Here is a 19939-nt window from a genome sequence, read left to right as displayed (position 1 = left end):
ATCAGATACTTCCATTTAAATATGCAGCAATGCCGTGAGTATGTGTCCAGCCGCTTGAGTTTGTTTGTGCGGTGTGTACTTTTTGTGTATCCCCCACACGATACTCTGCCTAGCTCCACAGCCTTGGAAATCTCGCCTGGAGTCAATGACTGCACTCTGCTGGGTTTACTAATACCAGGTCAGAAAGTGAGAGGGTGCCCTGGCTTTAGCAAGGGGTCTGTGTAATTGTTCCAAGTACTTCAGCTCCAGGAATCAACCTTCAGAGCCTTTTCTCGGTGGATGACATTCATCCCGGTGACACTCAAGTAGCACGCTGCTGAAGGACAGCCGGGCACTTCTATATTTGTTCCATTGCTCATTGCTGGCATGTCCCTATCTGAGCAAAGAGGCGGTCTAGGGTTACGGCAATAAGTCTTCCAACTGCAGTTGTAGGGAAGTGGCAGGGAATTGCTTTCATGTGAATTAATTTTTACTAGGGGAAATAAATGTGAAGTTTGATGCCATCTGAGCTATCAGAAGAATTTATGACGTCTTAAGATAGAAGGCAAGTTTTTAGGTAGTAACATTCTTTGTTATATATTTTTGATAATTGATGGTCACGGACTTAAACATTCTTCACTGTAATTGTATCTCTGCCTGTAAACTGAGCAAACACTGAGCAATCATCTGAAAATCTTATTTAGGCAGCAGGGTTCCAGACAAGCTTAATTATGCTCACTTTAATTTATGTAATTTAATTTCATTTTGGTAGGCAGAATACTTGTTAATTCACTTTTCTAGTTAGTAGTAGCTTCTAAAGCAAGCTTTATTGTTATAATTATGGGGAAAAAAGTCTTTGCGGGAGCCAGACAACATTTTCTGGTATGTGTCAAGACCTTTTCTCTGTTTAATATGTTAAAATTTGCATGATTTATTTTATCACCTTTAGCATAAATACTATTTCTGCCTAGCTTCAGTGTTTTTGTCTATAGTAAGATATTGCTAGCTGTATAATCCACACCCATGTCTGCAGTGCGAGAAGACAAATGGTGAGCTCTGTGTGTTTTCATGCAGATCTGGTAGGCTGGACTGTTTTCAGTCATTGATACCAAACTGGAGAGTTGGAAGTTTCTTAGCATTTTTTGTGGGTTCAGTAAGTTGCTTTCTAATAAGTCACTGACTGTGTTGACTTTGTTAGCTAAGTAATCCTCGGGAATATCAGTAAAATATTGATGAAATAAATTTGAAGTGATAGCAAGTAGTCGAAACTATGAAGACCATAAATGTAGTCTGAAAGCAAAGCTTATGTAAAAGCTTCTGCAGAAGCTCTGATAACCTTGATGTCTGACTGATCTTTTGGCTTTTTTTTCTGCACGAAAGTGGTTTTTAAGCTTTCATATGCTTCACTGAGCTAGGACTACGTGTAACTGTAGGTTTATTAATATTAATCTGAAATCTTTCCCTGAACTCTTTTGATTGTAGTAGTAAACTGCTGAGAAAATTGGCCTGAGTAGTTCTGCAGCTGTGATCTTGTTGGTGCTGGTGAACAGTGGAGGGCTGCAGGGACGCTGCAGCTCTGAGAGCATGATGTTGTTTCTCTGTAAGAGCATTATTTCATGTGGTGGTGTTAATATGGGCTGGTTGGAAAGAGTGGGCTTGGGGAGTCAGCATTAAGATTGCCCTTGCACCTTTAATGTTGTCCCACACGCATCTGCTTTTTATCGTACAGCTTTGCATTTTGTATCGACACACTTTTTTCACATCTCCCACATTGCAGAGTGGACAAAGTGGGCAAGCTCCAGGTCTGAGCAGACTTCTCTCAATTCAGGTGTCAATGACCTGGCTTCCTCATTACTGTATGCTTTAGCATGGGGATCATCATTGATCTTTTTTCTGAGCTTCATTTTTGTTAAAATGTATATTTTCACAGCACCTGAGTACCCCCAAAGGGCAGTATTTTTCCCTGGTTTATAGAAAGAACCTGAGACCTGGACTGAGAATACTGTTAAAAGAAATCTCAAGTTTCAGTATCAAGAATCGCAACTTGAAAAATCCAGATCAGGGTATTTACTAGTGTGTTGTATGGCATCCGTGGTCACAGGAGAGAGCATCCTACAGTATGCCTGACTGACAATTCAGAAAGAGCCCTTGACAGCAGCTGAAGGATCAGCAGACTTCAAACCAGGCCATCTCCAATTGCACAGAACCGCAGTAAGTGCACTGGAAGCACAGTCGCAGTGTTGAGCTGAGGACAGGACTACTCCACAGTTTGGAAATCAGACATCAGGGTCACAGATGAGCCCCTCGGAAAACACAGGATGCACACCAGAGACAGCTCTCTGATGTGCTTTGCACTGAGGTGAGAAAAAACAAGCTTCCTGTGGCTTCACTTCAGAAGCTCCACTTAGGAAGTGAAGCCACCAGCTTTGGTCCTTCCCACGCCCACTTCTAGGCCCTGAGCACTCCTCAGCCCAACCTATTCCATCTATACATTTTAAAGCCTGAGAAACTCATGCTTGATATCTAAGGATGTAGCTAATAAACTTTCTTATCTTTTACAGGTTTGAGACTTGTCATCTCAAAAGCCTCGCTGAGGATATCGATGTCATCCAGATCTGGCAGTGCAAGAGAGTATAAAAATAGTGACCAGACACCTGGTCGTTCAGCTTCCCCACCAGTCCCAGAGTCTAGTGAAACTGAGGCTGAAGGCTTAATATTTTATCACATGGATCTTTATGGATCAAAGGAGAGGTTTGATATCTTTCCCGAAGAGCCATCTGGTCAAGGAGACAGATCTCTGGGGGAGACAAGAAGGGAATCTGCATTGAGTAGCGAAAAATTTCATCGCTCGCAGGAAGCTGGATATGACTTGGAAAAGGAGGTTGCAGAGTTGGCTAAGATGTATGGACTTGATGAGGACAGAGAAAAAGAGCTTGAGCTTCTTGGAGGACGTCTGGAGATGGTGGAGAGCAGATGGCCACCTGCTCACACAGAAAAAGCAGGATCACAAGGCTCCATATATAACGCGTCAAAGAGCAGCTCTCCAGTGAAAGATCAAAGTCAAGGCACAAAGCAACAGGGACTTCCTGGCAAGGCTTCTCAAGATGAAGATCAGAGCAAAGCCAGAGCAGAGGACGAGGCTGAGAGCCACACGTGGTCCAGAGAGGGGCTTAGCAGTGGTGGCACATGGGATGAGTGGAACAGTCAGGCTGTCAGTGAGGAGGAGGAAGCAGCAGATGTTTTTTGCTCTACCTGCAAGATGCCAATCCGAGCTTTTGACAAACTGTTTGGTGAGCACAAGGATCACGAGGTGGCTCAGCTCTCCAGCGCTGTGGAAAGCGAAAAGGTAAGAGTAATACAAGTGTACTGTGGTGCCTCGAAAACAGTGTTCAGATATTCTAAGAATCACACTGGGTGTTTTTGTAGGAGGAGATTCATAAAAATATGTGCAAGTTGGAAGAGCAGATTGCTGAGATGGAAAACTTTGCCAGTCACTTGGAGGAAATCTTCATCACCGTAGAGGTAAGGCTTTTTTTCTTGGGTTAACTTTGTGGTATTGGGGTTAGACCAGTTTTGACTGTCAGTGTTCAGTTGTTAATGAGGTGAGCAGCTATGGTAAGAGAGCACAGAGTTATCTTGGGGTTTGCCTAGACTGAGGTACTCAGGAAAATTCATCCTAATGAATTTTTTAAGTGGGCTAGCAAAACAACATTAAGCATTTGCACAGATGCTTGCATTCAGAAATAAAGTGCCCCTCCCCCCTCCCTGATTATCTTAGTTTTAAATGGCCAACGACCTGTGATATAACTAGTTCATCCAGAGTGGATGTTCACTCAGTTTCATTCACAGAAGTGCCAGGTACAGGCCAGCCCTTGGACCAGCTGCATTTAGCTGCAGCACTTCAAGGGCTGTGCTCCTGCTCGCCTGATGTCAGCTTGGCCCAGGTGAAGGGGCCCAGGTGGCAGCAAGTCAAACTGAAGCAGTAGCTCAAGGCACCTACTGTTGTTTCTCTGCTGCACATGGCACAGAAGGACATCAGTGCCTGAGCAGTGGGCAGCTGCTGGCAATAAAGGCTTGCCTGCTCCTTAAATCTTCCTTCCTAGTGCTTTCTCCAGCAGTGAGTGAGCATACCAGCATTAGCCACTCAGCTGCCCCAGCGCGAATCCGTGGATCCCACTGGGTTGCCATGGTTTCTTTCATGGAAGGATGTGCTTGACTGTGTTGGTGGAAACACTTGTGAGATTATGGCTAGGATATATCCCTAGTTGTGCTCCCTGGGCTTAGGTTGGAGACAGTTGACTTGCATCATTGGTTTTGTTATAATTTCTGATGCTTTTATTATGCCTGGAACCAAATCCAACACTCTCTTGTGCCTCAATGGCGGTGAATGATTAGAACAAATCCCTAAAAATGCAAATTAGTCAAATTACAGCCTCTGTGTACTGGCATTGCCTCCCTGGCAAGAAGAATTTTAGGCAGACCTGAGTAAGATTTTTCTCTGGCTGAGCTATGGATCAGGCTTGACACCAAGGAACAAACCTCCAAATGCCTTGCAGGAAAACTTTGGGAAGCAGGAGCAGAACTTTGAGGCACATTACAATGATGCAGTGCAAGTGCTTGCTCAGAAGTACAAAGAGCAGTTGGAAGCACTGGGGGAAGAGAAGAGGCAGAAGCTGGAAGCTTTATATGGACAGCTGATCAGTTGTGGGGAAGATCTCGACACCTGCAAGGAGCTGACAGATGCAACCCAGGAGCTTTACCTGGAAAATGACAAAGCTGATTTTATGAAGGTAAAAAGCTTTAACTGGCAAGGCCCCTTCTAAATGTTCTTTGCTGCTTGCAAGTAGTCCGCAGCTGGGAAGTCCCAAGTGGCTTTGTTTCTAGAGACCATTTGAGGTGCGCGGTCCACGGTACTGTTACTGCTCCAGGTGTTTCGATGGTGGCATTGACCTAGTGGGACAAGTCAGTGGGGCCAAAGAGAGAAAGCAGCAGCTGAAGTTTGTAACTTGGATACTCAATGATTTATGAGTCTCACTGGGGTTCAGAGTTATGTCTCTAAAAAGCTTATCTCGGGAAACTCTGGAAGCACTTAGTGTTCGTTGCCTCATGCAGGCTCAGCTCTCTTGCTCTATTCGGAGCTCACAGCAGGCAGGCTGATGCAACGACTTTGGAAGATGTTTCTTGCTCGTTTTGTTGGAAAGTTCAGCTGAACAGGAGGCTCCAAACTAAATACATCAGGAGCTCCTGCAAAGTGATGGATGAATCCCACTGTTGAGGAGGTGTCAAGAAGATATTTTTCTTTAGCAAGTAGAAAAATAATTGGGAAAAAATGAGAATTTTCACTGCTGATGAGTGATTGCTCTAATCTGAGCTGTCCTATGACTAAGGTGGATGGGAGCATTTTTATAGCACAGCCACAGCAACTTCTGAACCGGACAGTAAACAAACCTCCTAACACCTCCAGCCTGCTCCAGTAGATCAGCTCGCTGTGTCACTCCAACCTGCAGGTTCTTTGCATGACCTGACTTTTCCATTCCTCTGCATCTCTGGAATAATCTTATTTTCTCTTTAGCTGGTAAACAGTTTTACATCACCCCTAGGAACCATTATTCACCAAGAAGTAAATAGCTCTTGGCCATGACTTCTCAGCTGCTTAGGGTTTCTCCAGGAACAGTACATCTGTCTTCCAGTAACGTTCACTGCTCGGACTCTCTCCAATGCAAATAATTTCACTAAGTTATTTTCCCCAGCTGTTGCTAGTTTTTTGTTTATGAAGGATCTGTTGGCACTTTGGATGCTTGAGGAAGGACATGGTCTGGATGGGTAGACACTGGTCCCTGCCTGATACTGCAGGTTATCTTACTGTAAATTCAGCCAAGAGCTGTCCATTTGAGGGGACAGTTAGGCACAGCTTTGCTCTTGGAGCTGGGTGAGAGCCAATTAGCTCACTCTAAGGGCTGCATTTGTGACGATTCATGTAAGACAGTTCAACAGCATGATGTAGACTAATGCAAGAAATATATCTTTTCTGGCTTTAACACTCTCTCTCTTCTTTTCTACAGGCAGCAGTAACCATGGTTGACAGGTAGTATCACAGTCTGGGATTTTGTGTCACATTCCTTCCTTCCTGCTAATTGAGCCTGATATTGGAGACACTTGCATGTTCTGGACTCTGTTCAGGCGCACAAATGTTATCTAAGCTACTGGAGCTATTGAAATCTTTAGTATTTCTGGTTTAAACTGCGACAGAAAAAGTTGCTCTTAAGAAGTTTAACACTCAAAACTAGTTTTGAGCCAATTTTTAAAAACCAAAGGGAGAGTTAGAGCATGAATAAATCACTGTTTTCAGCTTAGTCAAGGAACTAATTGCAGTGACTGAGAAACAGGATTGCTAAAGATCTTGAAAGAAGTGCTCTGGATACAAATCTGCCTAAAACCGAGCTCCCTAAATAGATTAGTAACAGGCTTATTTATGCATTAGTATAGAGGGGTAGAAAGTCAAGCAGTGGGAGCTCAAAACAGATACTGAAAGATCTTAGAGAAGTTGGAAGAAATCTTAAGGGACATGAAATCAGTTGCAAAAAAAATACATTTAAATTGACTGTCATCATTTATGAAAACGTAGGTAAAAGTTACGCCATTGCTTCAAATTTACAACACCTAGAACCATGAGGTCCTGGATTAGCAACGGTGTCATAAATTCTAAAATAATGACAGTCATGGAGCTAACAGCTTGCTTCCTCCAGAGGGGTGCTGGGGAAATCTCACTCACCTGCCCAACGGGAGCACAGCATGCGGCAGCCAGCTCGCTGCGTGAGTGGGGCACACAAAGCCTGGTCGCTCGGTCCTGTCAGCATCCAGATCTGTGTGGCATCTTGGAATGCTGATCTGATATATGGCCGTGTATCTCCAAGCAAAGGGCGTGGGGAGGCTGAGCTTTGTACAACTACGAAAACATTATTAAACATTATTTTAAGGAAATAGCTGTTATTTTAGAGTTTGATGTTCTTTTCCTCTTACCAATAGGTACCATAGAAAGGTATCTCCAACACTATGATACTTCCAATTAGACTTTTTTTCCCCCCCCCACAATTACAGGCTGAAAGAATTTTTAAAGAAAGAAGTGAATTTAGAGCTTTCAACACTGCCAGACTTTGAAGAGCGGGTCATAGATTTCTCTGAAGTTGAACAACTAATGAACTCTATTAATACTATTCCAGGTACTCTTCCTATCTGATCATTATTTCAGACTATTTACATTTAGTTAAGGATATGTATTAAACAGAAGTCCATTACTTCTTTTAAAGGAGAAGTGCAAAGGCAGAATTAGCTTCTCCCTAGTTTTCCCTCCAGGTTTTTTTGTTTGCATATATACACAGAGACACTAGAAGCTATTTTTTTGATATATTTTTTATGATTTTTTTCAGTATAAAATTACCAGAACTGCCAAGTTAGGTCTTCCCTGCTTTTGCTGGATGAGTTCCTTGAAGACTCACAGAGACTCCCCCTTCTGTTGAGGGGTCAGGCATGCTTAGTTGGTGATAACTTATCTTACCTTGTAGTGGCTTGAACAAAGTAGAGAGGGACACCAGACTGCTTTAAACAACCTGCACAGCTTCTCTCGATAACCAGATTTCAGTGTCTTGTTCCTCTGCTATTTAGCAAACATTTTTTCCTATCATCCACAGGAAATGGAGCAAAACCCAAACAAATTTATAATAATTAAAAAAATGAAAATATGAAAGATTTAAAATCTTTTCTGGCACACCACGAATAGTCAGAAAGAACAATATGCATTCTTTTATGCCCATACATTGTGTTCTCTTAAAATAGCATTTGCTGCTTGTTTGCTTGTGCTGCTGACCCCATGTTGCGCAGCTTTTCCATCATCTTTGCTCCAGAGACTCCTCGGCTGCTGGGCTGGTCTGCAGCCATGCAGCAAGTGTCAGATGTTGCTCCCGCAGGGCTGTACTAGCTCATGGGGAACAGCAGCCCTCAGAGCCAGGGAAGGGAGAGTTTACAGAGAAGGGTTAGGCTGAGGTTTATGTATGTATTTTGTTGTTTTGGTTTTGATTTGAAGCAAGACTAGTTCATACACCAGTGACCTGATTATTATCTGCAATAATAATTATTATTTACAGGGTCAGCTCCTAACTTTTCTCCATGTGGGAGGAATATGACTCTATTCAATGCCTAGGCTTTGTGCAAACACCTTTGTGAGAGGAGAGGTGTTTGCCTGTGAACAACATACCTTGTTGCTTATACATTCAAAAACTGACACGTTTTCCCCTCTGCAGCTCCTTGTCCCCCTGTGATCAGTCCCCAGGCTCCCAGTTCAGCAACTGGCACCTCACTGAGAGTCTGCTGGGGCCTCTTCTCAGATGACACTGTTGAGTGCTACCAACTGTGCTATAAACCAGTGAGCAACGAGAGGTGCAGTGAGGAACAAGCAGGTAAGGAGGCTTGGATCCAAGGGGACACCTCAGCCCCCCACTGGCAGAACCAGCTGGTTCCAAAGTGCCTCTGGACTTGCTGTGACAACAGTGCACCTTCTGTGCACCCTCTCTGCCACAAAAGCTGTCATATCTGCCACCACATTTCCTGCTTTGGCTTTGTCACTCTTCCCCTGCCAGGTCTGCCAAGCTGCTGGCTGCAGCAGGACCCATCACAGGAGCAAAGAGATGGCAGGGCAGCAGCTGGGATAGCAGGAGTGGGAAGGGGACGGGGCATGGATAAGTCAGGTCTCAGTGGCAGCATTTCCTTTGCTGGGGTGTGGGCACTGCATTAGACACACATGTACTGCATCCACTGCAAGGCACAGTATTTTTAGAGACCAAATCATCATATTACTGGCATGCCCACTGAAACCCCCACAGTCATCTTACAGTTTATCTCAGTGCTAATAATAGGCTGTAACTCCCCATCACCCACACGCACAAAAAAAGAACCACAGAACCAGCCTAAAATGTCCCAGCCTTGTGACAAAACTGCCTTTGCTAATAATAGTCTTGCAGAACCTTTCACTGGAAACACCCAATCACTTCTCCAGTAAAAGTGGAAGCCAGTAGAGTGCCAAATGGCCAGTTTAGAAAGAAAAGCAGAACCTGTCCAAATTTTATAAGATGAAGAATGAGTAGTGAAATAGCTTCAGCTCGTGTGCCGCTGCTGGGGCAAGCTGGCCAGACAGAATCCTGGGAGTGGGAACATGCAGAGTCTTTTTAGAAAAAATTCAGTGATGGGTGACCCTTCTTTCTTTTTTTTTTTTTTTTTTTTTGGTTGTTGTTGTTGTTGTTTTCCCTGAGTGATGTGGCTCCTTCAGAAGCTGATGCGTTATCTGAGTTATGCCTCCTTAGAGGAAGGTATGGTGAAACAGCCTGACAGCTAATCACAGGGTATGGAGCACAAGGAGCCCGCCTGAACTCGGCACACAAAACAATGCGCCTCAACTCTATTATTCAAGGCAGCTTTGGGTAAGGGTGGGCAATTGTGTAAAGGCACTGTAAATGCTTTGTCGTTTTCATTTCAGAGTATACGCTAAAAGTCAAAGAAACGTACTGCACCATTACTAATCTGTTGCCGAATACACAGTATGAATTTTGGGTCAGTGCTTTAAATGCTTCTGGTATCAGTCCACCAAGTGAAAGAGCAGTTTATGTAACAGGTAAAAATATTTTATTCATACGACTATCTGACCTTCTCAGTGAGATTCACAGTCACCTCTGAATTTTATGCCAGTAATGCTTTCTGGGCGCTTTGTTTCTTCTGATGTAAGTCTGCTGACTGCAGGGGAATTTCCTACCTTCATTTGGAGAGCCTATCAGGCCAACTGTCCCTGTTTTAGAGTTAAAGAAACAGAAGCACAGAGACAAAATAACTTAAATGCAACCATGTAGGGGAGCTCAGAATAAGGTTCAGAACAAGGCTCAAGTCCCCCAGTTCTGCCAGGTGGATGCCAGCCCTCCTTTTGTTGGCCTGTGTATATTTTGTGCATCCACCTGTGCTGCCCTTTGTAACTGCAGTTCAGTCAAGCACATTTTGATTAGCATGGCCTGTCTTCAAGAAGTCTTCCCAACAGCTGAACCGCAACAAGATTAATTACAGACCCTGGTTCTCTTTTGTGAAATCTTGACATCAAATTGAGCAAGCCAGAATGAGACCTTTAAGCAGTCATTCCAGATGTCTCTGACATCTTAGATCGGAGAAGAGATGCACCTTTATGGGAGATAAAACCAATGATAGAAAGAAAAGGGTTGTGTAATCAGTCTCTATGTTCTCAGATTAATTCTCTTGGGAGCTTTATAGTCCAAATTAAGTCTTTGAATAGTACTGTTAATCACCCTGCCTCCTGTTTATTGTCCATTGGGGAACCAGGTCTCTTTAACTATATAGTATTAGTAAACAACTTTGTTCTATTTTTTAAGTCTTCCAAGCATGTTTGTTAGAAACATCTTCAAGCAACTGCTTAGAATTGTTCTTTTGCCTACTTTTTAGCTCCTTCACCACCCACAATAAACAGTAAAAAGATCCGAAGCTGTGAAAACGCGGCACTGGTGTGCTGGGAATCTAAAGACATTAACCCCGTTGACTCCTACACGGTTGAACTGTCCAAGCTGACAGATGAAGAAAATGATGATATTATTTCCGAGTGAGTTGCTGTTCTGTGAAGTCCATGACTGGTAGAGATGAAACCATTTCATGTGGCATCAGATAGCACTAAGAAAAGACTCATGACCCTTTGGTGAATTCACCTTCATAAATGTTCCTATTAGTAAAATTAATTGCATAAATATTAATCGAAAATGACTATACAGAGTATGGGAAAAGGGCAGAAGCAAATGTAATAATCTGCATAGTCTGTCACAGACTATCTCTTAGCCCCGCTACTGACAACTGTACAAGGTAGAGTGTTGTTGATGGGTTACAAGAGAAGCTGATCATGTAATTTCTTCTTTGTTATTCAGAAAAATAATCTGAAAGGCTTACCTTTGTTCTCTACCCTATTATTTTCCATTGATTTATTTTCTGTAGATCTATTGTTGGGATTCCTAACTGCGAAGTCCTAATTCACCTCCAACCAACACAAAGCTATTGCATCTGTGTTAGAGCCGTAAACCTGGGTGGTTCCAGTGAAAGAAGCGAACCTGTCCTGATACACACCACAGGTACTGTACAGCTCAGAACAACTCCAGCAGCCTATTGTAGCATCTGTTATCTCAACAGAAAGATTCCTGCTGGTTTCAATGGCCTCTGGAACAGGTCCTAACTTCTTACATCTAATTACACACTTGGTAACTTCTTAGGAGTGAAGAAAACACTTTTTGAAACAATAAGTGCATTGCTTTAGCTCTATAATTCAATATTATTTCTGTCCAGTACATTTGATACTTGAAAGCTGCTCATTTTAAGAGACTAGATCAACCCAACGCCCCCAGATGTTGCCAGCTTGCCGAACACTGACACACCAATGAAGAAAGTTGGATTGTGATTTTACTTTACTTCAGAGATTACCTTGTCATGCTGCTGCTGCTGGAAAGTATGGTTGAGACAGTCAGTCGGCACTTCCCAGAGTCATTTGGGTACGCAGAACGTTCCTGTGTATATGTAAGAACGTCTCCACCTTGGCTGGGGAAGCTCTGAGGGCTGGTTCCCTTTATTCGCCAGGACAAAAGCAGTCAGGCTTTCAGCTGGAAGCTTTGCTTTTGGTAACTGCCACAGCATTACCATCTCTGCTCTCAGTGCCATGCTAGGCAAGGATTAACCTTCTCCCCCAAAGGGAGGCTGGAAGCCCTTTCCCCTCCCAGCCATCTAATCAAAGCTCGTTTGAATGACTTACAGGTAGACACCTGTTTTCATCTTCACCACTGCTATAATGACACTGCAACTTCACTGGGGTGTCTCAAACCTCCCGCATCACTCACAGATGCATTCACACCATACCTGTGTCTTTTCTGCACTTTCCCTCTGTGAGAGATTTACAAGTTGTGCTTATTCAGCAAGCTGACCACACATCCGTTAATCTGCGAAGGGCTACATTTCAGTAAGAAACCCATCTGCTGCACATCAGTGACACCACAGAAAAGAAATGGTCATTCTTAAATCCCTGGAGAGGAAGACTGTCATTGCATTACCATTGATTTGTGTGTATTTCAACTACTTAAATCAAAGTCAGTATTTGAAATTGCCAATTCTGCTTGCACAGCATGTGTTTGTTTTCAGCAGCACATGCCCGTAATTGCCCTGTCATTGTTTGTATTGTATTTGCATTGAAGTAACTTGCAGTTTGATTATAACGATTTCATTTGGGATTAGCATGGAGAGATTTATCTTCTCTGAGTCTACATTATGCAAACAGCCGATGCAAATTTATCTGTCAGCTGCAAGCGCTCACCTCCAACACTGGGAATGACCTTTGATTCTTACTTACTGGGGTGGATACACAAACACCAACTACAAACAGCAGCTGTGACGCACATGGCTGCTCGTCCGAGCGCAGTGCGTCAGACCTGCTTTGTGAAGTCTCCGAAGGGAGAAAGGCAGAAGGACTTTTATCCTGGGCTGATGTACCTCTCTGAGGCCTGACCTGATGAGGAGGTGCTAAAGCATAAGGGATGTTGCTTGTGGCACTTTGGTAGAGATCCCTTCTCTTCAAACTGTGCCCAGCATTTATGTGGAAGAGTGAGGCCAGGGAGAGGCCTTTAAGCCCCCCTTCTCCTTTTGGTGATTAAAAATAGATCACTTCAGCTCTGAGGAAGGTGACTTCAAACTGGACAGCCCCTTGCAGGAACAACCCCTCATCTTTGAATAGCTACTTCCTGCGCAATGCCTGCAGCTTTGAGCCCTGGCTGGGTTCAAAAGCAGGTTAAGGCCCCTTTTCTGCCTTTCACAAGGCTGTAGCTAAACAGTGTTAAGTTGTAAATCACCTCTTTATCTGAAAAACTCCAAATGGACAACAACGTCCTCTCAGTGTCAGCCAAAGATTCCTTCCAGAGCACCGGTTCATCTTTTTGTGGATCCAAATAACATTTCACCACGCCCTTGCTGCAAACCCTAATGCTGTAAGGAGTGGCTGGAGTTATCCTTAGGCATTCTCCTCTCTTGCAGGCACCTACTTCTTCCTTAACGAGGACACAGCCCATCCTTTACTGGCAATTCTAGATGATGGATTTACAATTGCATGCGATGAACTGGAAAACCCGGAGTGTGATCTGCCTGTCTACGATAACAGCTTTACAAGGTATGCAGAAGAATTTCAGGTGAAAGTAATCCATGTGGTTTGTGGCTGCTTTGCCCACAACACACCCGTACCTTGAATTTAAATGCACTAAAAAGGTTTACTAGAATTGCAGCTCTCCTCACGTTCAAGCCAGGCACCAACCAAGTAAAACTTCCAGACTGTATAACACATAGCATTTTTTTCTGTCTTGGTTTTTGCATAACTGACTGTGGTTGTCCTCAGTTTTAGACAAATGCAAACGTCTTTGTTGGTCCTTTTAAGATACAAATCATTGATCTTTTAGAAAAATCAGCTTTATTTTAAGGTATTTCAAGTTGGGCTCCTAAGATAACTATTCGCTTTGAAAATGTAGGTTTTCCCCATAGTTCCTTGGAGAGTAAAACTCTGTATCCATTTATTCAGGCCCCATGGTTTCACTGGGGTTATCATTCCTGAGCACAATTACTGAACTCCCTGCGGCTTGCTGCTCTTATCTGAGAATTTCTAGGGTGACTGATACATATTATCTACAACATCTCCCTTTGCATGATGTGCGCACTGACTTCTTTTAAAATACCAAAACTTCCTTCCCATTTAATTCTTTACAGAGCCCAAGAACCCCAGAAAAATATCACAAGAATAAAATAAGCAAACCCCATATACTCCTAATACTGCACTACTGGGACTGAAAAAAAACCAAAGCATAATTATAGGTTCTCCTTTAGTTACAGTGATCCAGCACTTGCACACTTCCAGGATTTGAAGAGCTGTGCCTCTCTACTGGCTGTTGCTCCCTCTCTCCTGCCCCTTCCTCTGCAAGCTGCTGAGGTGATAGAGCCTTGCACATAATGTGCAGGAGGCTCTGCCCATCCTTCCTTGGTCTCATTTTCACACAGGGAGATCTGGGGGTTGTTTATATGTAGCTCCGCCCAGTGGAAACCACCAGACATTCACCTTATGTAAAACTTGTTCACTACAGCAAATACTACAGAATGGGCAAAAAACCCTACTGGTGCTTTGGGCACCTGATCCTCTCCTTTGAAAGAGGCTCATGTTGTTCGAAGCACCATTGGTCTGGTTTTTTTTAAATAGAGGCCAGGAAGTGTCTAATGGGGCTTTCAGCAGCTCTCATTACTTTTGTGAGTTTAAATCTCTCTCCAGCTGTTCTTTGGAACTTAAGCATTACTTGGAAGTTAATGCAAGTTCATAAAGAGGATTACAGATGCAGCCAGCCACAATTACTTACAAACCTGCTTACACATGTTGGGTACCTTGAGCTAAATTTGCACAGTTATGTAACAAACCACAGCAAGTGCTGAGGAAAGGAGAGGGATTTGAGTACTTACCTCTTGCTGAATGATCTAGCTGATACTATTTGGGCCTACAGATTTTACTTTCAAAACAGAATTAGGCTCTTTGCCATGGAAATGAGAGACATAGCTTGCCAAAATGCATATTTCCATTCAGAACCATGGAAACAACATATAACTAGGACGGGCATCTGCAGACATAGAATAATACAAGCCCACAACTTAGTCCCTCCGTGGAAATGCAATGTTACTAGAGGGCTTGGTAGGAATGAGCCATGAGACAGAAGATTCTCTTCATTAAAGTCATCATGATAAGCCTAAATGGGATTTCATCCCACTTCCACAGGGTGCTTTTATGTTTTACATAATCAGCCAGAGCTGGCATTCATCTCATTCTGAACTCTGAGGCTGAGTTTTTGATGCCACTGTGAACTCTCGGAAGCCTCTTTCATGCCAAGATACTGGGGGGGGAGAAGCAGAAAAAGCTCCTGAGCTGAAATGACTAACAGTCATACTACAAGGAAATTACATTGCAAACTCTTCTTTCTGAAGTATGTGTGATCCGAAAGACTAATGGGTTTCCTACGGTCTGACTCAGGTTTGCCTTGGTGGCTTTGCAACTCTCATTACTAGGGTAATATTTTATTCACAGATGTCTACCCATCCATTTTGTATCATTCCTTTTCCTTCTCAAGCTGTAGCAGCACAGCCTCCCTGAGTCCAGATTTCAGCAGCCTTTAAGCTATTTCGAAGACATCTACATGCACTTGTAATGAACTGTACGCTTGCTTTAAGTGACTACTGCTGAGGTGGCACAGAGTACAGCTATCTTGCTGTGCATGCCCGTCCTTATGCACCAGGCCCCAAGCTGAGTGCAGCTTTCTCAGCATTACCGAGAGGTATGTAAGCTCAGAGTGCTTTTGTAATTTACAACTTTAGACGACCCTACCACAGAAACATACAGGTGGTGTGTGACTCCCCATCCAAAACCAAAGGTGTGTCTTTAAACCTGCTACCCCTGTGAGGCAGCAATGACAGCTAATACACCGTGTACTTTTCCTGAGGAAAAGCTGAGGCGTAGTCTTACAGGATTCATGTTGCCCTCTTAAATTGAGTTAGGGTGTTTCAGAAGCCTTTGGCATGGGCTATTTTGCCCAACTTTCTTTCTTTAGAACCTGTGTTTTTACAGACTTGCATCTTCAAAGCACCCAACTCCTTTGACTCTGAGCCTGTAAATCAGGCTGAAGGGTCTCTCTGTGGTATATGGTCTTTGTCTATCTCTCCTACACATCTTTTTAAAGAGTCATCTTCTACGTGGTTCCTATCATAAACGCTAGGAACCACAGTCTACTGTTAAAACTTTTCATGGCCCAGGTATAAGCATTATTCCAAGCTCTGCTACCGCATTCAATTCTTGCTGGTCTCTCCACACACAGCGTAAGCGGGTCTCCTCCTCTCCAGCTGCCCCAGGAGCTTCATTCTGTTACAGTGCTCCATTCCTGATGGGGAGTGACTGTAAAGCCCTGGGCTGTTTGGGAAGAAAATACAAAATCTGTAGCCTTTTCCCCCTGCTATACTGCGGTTCACCAGAGCGCACTCTTTTCTAGCAAGTAATAACTTTCCCAGAAAACACAGGCAGCACAGGATGCTGGTCTCCCTACTGCAAGTGCCCAGGGCACTCATTTATACAAAGCTACCCACAGGTGAAAACAGGGTAGGTGTCACAAAGAAACCTGCAGGTTCTGTGCCAGGTCCTCAGTATGTGGACTTTGCTGTAGACAAAAATCCATGCTGCACTGCTGAGGAGACAGCAAAAGTGGCTTTTATTGATACCTAATGTCCAGGTACATTACATACCTAAACATTGTAAATAGCATTGCAGAGTCCCCGACAAAGCACATATTGCTGCCTGTTTCCCACAGGTGTATTGGGATCCTGGGCAGTCTGATCCCATTTCCAGGGAAGCACTACTGGGAGGTGGAAGTTGAGGAAGATACAGAGTACAGAATCGGCGTGGCTTTTGAAAACACTCCGAGACATGGTTATCTGGGGGCAAACAACTCATCCTGGTGCATGAGGCATATCATCACGCCATCGAGGTAAGGGCTGTGGAGGCTCCAGCTCTCCCTGCAGGAACACCTCCTACACCTACACCTGGAGGCAGAGCAGCAGAAAGCTCCTGCTTGCAGGGGGCGGCCAGAGATTTTGTACCAAAGCCCAGACCAAGCACTTAACCAGGTGCCTGTGGCACTCCACCGCTGGCACTGTGAACTTGTGTTGGAAAGATACTGGAACCCTTCAGCAAATTCTCCTGCTTAATGACATTCTCACATTGAAATAGGCAGTCCCAGGAACAAATCTGAATAAAATCTGTGTTACAGAAGTTAGCTGTAAAAGCCTTGTTTTAGGTCACCAAAACATCAGTTGGAAGAGAGGGAGTAGTAGATCTGTGTAACCTAGAAACTACGTTATCTGGCTAAACCCAGTTGTATGCACCTGGTTTTGATTTCTCCCCTACCTGTGGAAGTACCTAATGGCCATGCAGCCATGCAGAAATGTGAGCTCCCCTCACGCTTCAGCTGAACCTGCTGGTTCCCCCCCGGACACCATTACATTGGCATCACTGCCTTTGACTCCCACGGGAGGTTCGGGCACCCTGTGAAGAGTCCAGGAGCCAGAACACAGGTCACACCCTGCGGCATCCCCAAGTATTGCCTGCTGCCCCTCTGAGTGGCTCCCCGCTCAGCCCACGGGAGTTGCCAGGGTGCTGCTGAGTCCCCTCGAGCAGGGAGCCTGGACACGGCCCGAGTGCCCCCAGCACGCACAGTCAGCAGATGGTAAGGGTGGTGTAGCAGGGCCCAGTCTGCCCGTCCCCTGCCTGCTGGTGGGCAGGGAGAGGTTTTAGATGCAGCTCCGTGGGCTGGAGCACACGCTCCTCCCCAGGCGCCTGCTGCTCTCGGCTCCTCAGCAGCTGCCCTGCTGCACAGGCAGAGCCCGTAGCAGCGCTGGCATTCGCCTCCCACACAGCAAGAGATGCTGCTTAATGAAGGAGACCAAACCCACTAAAGCTAATGACTCTCCCATACACTGCAGGCAGCCTAATTTGATTTCCTTGCTACACTGAGCTAAGAGGTACATTGAGGTTTGTTCTCATTCTTCTGGAGCAACGAGCGTGGACTTCAGAGAGAAAAGGGAGCTGGGCCATTGCTCAGCTTGAGTCACTGTCATACCCATTTGTGCAGGGAAATTTTCCCAGGTTTGAGCAGTGTGGGTGGAGGAGGTGGTTAGTGAAGAAGCTGGCCCTTATGAAATGCCAGATAACTCACTTCAGCTGAATAAATCTTCTCATTTCTACTCAGAAAGGCACATGTTCCCATAAAAGTCTCATATTTTTAGTTGCAGCGTGCCACACTAGGGAGAGCTGTTTGAGTAACTGCTAAAGGACCTCAGCATTACTCAAACAGTGACTACACGGGGAAGAAGAGGGCTACCCTCATGACAAAGCTGCTTACCTACAGAGCACCGTCCTGGCCTCCAGAGTCCAAGAATCACAATTAAAAGACATCACCCTCTAGTAAATGAGCACGAAGACTGGAACTTCCCCATCAACACCGCCCTGGCTGAGCAGGGAGGTCCTGTAGGAAAAGCAGCCAGAGACGTCATTTAGAGAGTGGGGTTTGAAAAATGATGTCCAATTGTCCGGAGGACGCCTGGCCATGCTGTGAGTCAGGCAGCCTCTGCTCCCTCACCGCTGCTGCGGCGAAGGTGGGCGCGAGCAGTTCCCTAACGCCAGCAGCAAAGAGGGCTCAGTACCACAGGCCCTCGGGGAGCACGCAGGCAGCTCGGCAGGGCCTGGAAGGATGGGGCTGAGTCCTCTCACCTGCTCGCTCCTCGGCAGCACCTACAGCTGCCTGGGGGCAAGGCTGGGGGAATGGCAGGCGGTGTCCCGGGGCAGACCTAACAGAGCACAGCTCCTCATGGAGGAAGGGTCAACTTCAGGCTAAAGGTAGTGGCAAGGGTGCACCCTCCCATTTACAGGACACCCACAGCGCGCTCTGAGCCATGGAACACTACAGAAAGTCCCATGTTGTGCTCTGACCTCATCCGTATTGGCGCTATCACCCATCCATTCGCAGACAGACTGGGACGTGAACCAGGAGGCTGGTTAATCACAGGGGCTGGACAGGCAGGTCTGGGCACTGCGGGTACGGCTGTGCGGAAGCACAGAGCACACCATGCTCGGCACACGCAGCCATCACCCAGCAGTGTGGGTGGGGCTGGGGCTGCGACGCCAGACGCGTACCATGGAACACGCCGGTGTGCACAGAGCGCTTCCCTGTGAGAGTGCCCTCAGGTTGTCTGTCTGTGTTCTTGCCCGCAGGCACAAATATGAATTCCTGCACAGCGGGATGACACCAGACATCAGAATTACTGTCCCCCCCCGAAGGATTGGCATCCTGCTGGACTACGAGAACTGCAGACTGTCATTTTTCAATGCAGATATTGCCCAGCACCTTTACGCGTTCAACTCGCACTTCCAGCATTACGTCCACCCCTGCTTTGCTTTCGAAACACCTGGTACCCTACGGATACATACTGGAACTGCAATACCCCCATGGACTGCCCTCCCATAACCCGCGCTCTGCGGCCACCATGTCCACATGTAACCTGCATTGAGCAATGCCCTCTTTCACCACTAACTGCACCGTCACACTCCCTATAAACCAGCTCCCTCCCAACAGAGAGCAAAGCAACGCTGACCCAACCCAGCTGCCAGGCCTGAGTCCTTACGACAGTTTCTGCCCTCTCAGGTAGGACCTCAGCAGCAAACCTTTACGATCACAAGATCCATCAGCGTCCCAGAGTTCACCAGTTAGAAATGGACACCACCCTTCCAGAGGTGACACTGTCAGCAAGCAGCAGTGGCAGCTGATCACTGGTTCCCCCAGTACCCATTTGATGCCTAGGAAACTCCCCTGTTCCACAGCAGTCATTAATTCCACTCTTGTGTCTGCTGAAGAGCTAAAAATTCAAGGAAAAACAAAAATAGCAAAAAGCATAATCACTGTACAGCTGCTAGACAGAGCTGAAAACACTCCAGCCATGAAGCTGATCTCACAATCAAGTATTCTTGTCGCTACATGAAGTCTGTGACACAAGATAATCAAATACGCCTCCCTTGAGTGTGAACTGTTAGCGCCTACCACACACAGAGAGGCTCGCTGAAATACCCAAGCATGCACTACAGTCTCTTTATTAAAAGCCATTTTTACAGAATGCCCATGCTTCTCATTCATTCATCCAGGGAAAAAGCAAAAACAAAACAGAGGCCCTTTGCAGTGCACTTCATTGCCCCTAAAGAGAAATCTGAAGTGCCATTTCTAGCTTGTTCTTTTTGGCCATGTGCACCTCCACCTGGGTATGTCCTCTGCACTCG

General features: G+C 45.3%; 1 protein-coding gene across 4 annotated transcripts; it reads left to right on the top strand.

Annotated features, from left to right (window-relative positions):
* Nucleotides 1-406: 406 nt before the first annotated feature.
* On the top strand, nucleotides 407-19779 carry FSD2 (fibronectin type III and SPRY domain containing 2). Of its 4 annotated transcripts, none has more exons than XM_075431727.1 (13): nucleotides 407-544; nucleotides 2541-3325; nucleotides 3406-3501; nucleotides 4536-4769; nucleotides 6042-6064; nucleotides 7078-7199; nucleotides 8277-8432; nucleotides 9506-9640; nucleotides 10471-10624; nucleotides 11008-11141; nucleotides 13081-13213; nucleotides 16425-16601; nucleotides 18884-19779. In XM_075431727.1, exons 2-13 carry the CDS (start codon nucleotides 2582-2584, stop codon nucleotides 19134-19136), a joined length of 2361 nt encoding a protein of 786 aa, XP_075287842.1. In that variant the 5' UTR covers nucleotides 407-544; nucleotides 2541-2581; the 3' UTR covers nucleotides 19137-19779. The 4 variants fall into 4 exon arrangements, with proteins under 4 accessions (XP_075287842.1, XP_075287843.1, XP_009938569.2 ...); XM_075431728.1 differs by having other exon boundaries at nucleotides 407-556; XM_009940267.2 differs by lacking the exon at nucleotides 407-544 and adding an exon at nucleotides 568-861.
* Nucleotides 19780-19939: the final 160 nt, after the last annotated feature.

The sequence above is a fragment of the Opisthocomus hoazin genome, chromosome 10, assembly GCF_030867145.1.
Source record: "Opisthocomus hoazin isolate bOpiHoa1 chromosome 10, bOpiHoa1.hap1, whole genome shotgun sequence".
Taxonomy (NCBI): domain Eukaryota; kingdom Metazoa; phylum Chordata; class Aves; order Opisthocomiformes; family Opisthocomidae; genus Opisthocomus; species Opisthocomus hoazin.
Note: the sequence above shows the minus strand (reverse complement) of the source record. Positions and strands in the feature narration are given on the sequence as shown.

What these genes read in the sequence shown, in the direction of transcription:
- FSD2 (XM_075431727.1), top strand. Translation starts at nt 2,582, where the DNA reads ATGTCATCCAGATCTGGCAGTGCAAGAGAGTATAAAAATAGTGACCAG. An exon ending in AAATCTTCATCACCGTAGAG is followed by an intron (nt 3,502 to 4,535) that starts GTAAGGCTTTTT and finishes AATGCCTTGCAG; the next exon opens with GAAAACTTTGGGAAGCAGGA. An exon ending in TACGATAACAGCTTTACAAG is followed by an intron (nt 13,214 to 16,424) that starts GTATGCAGAAGA and finishes TGTTTCCCACAG; the next exon opens with GTGTATTGGGATCCTGGGCA.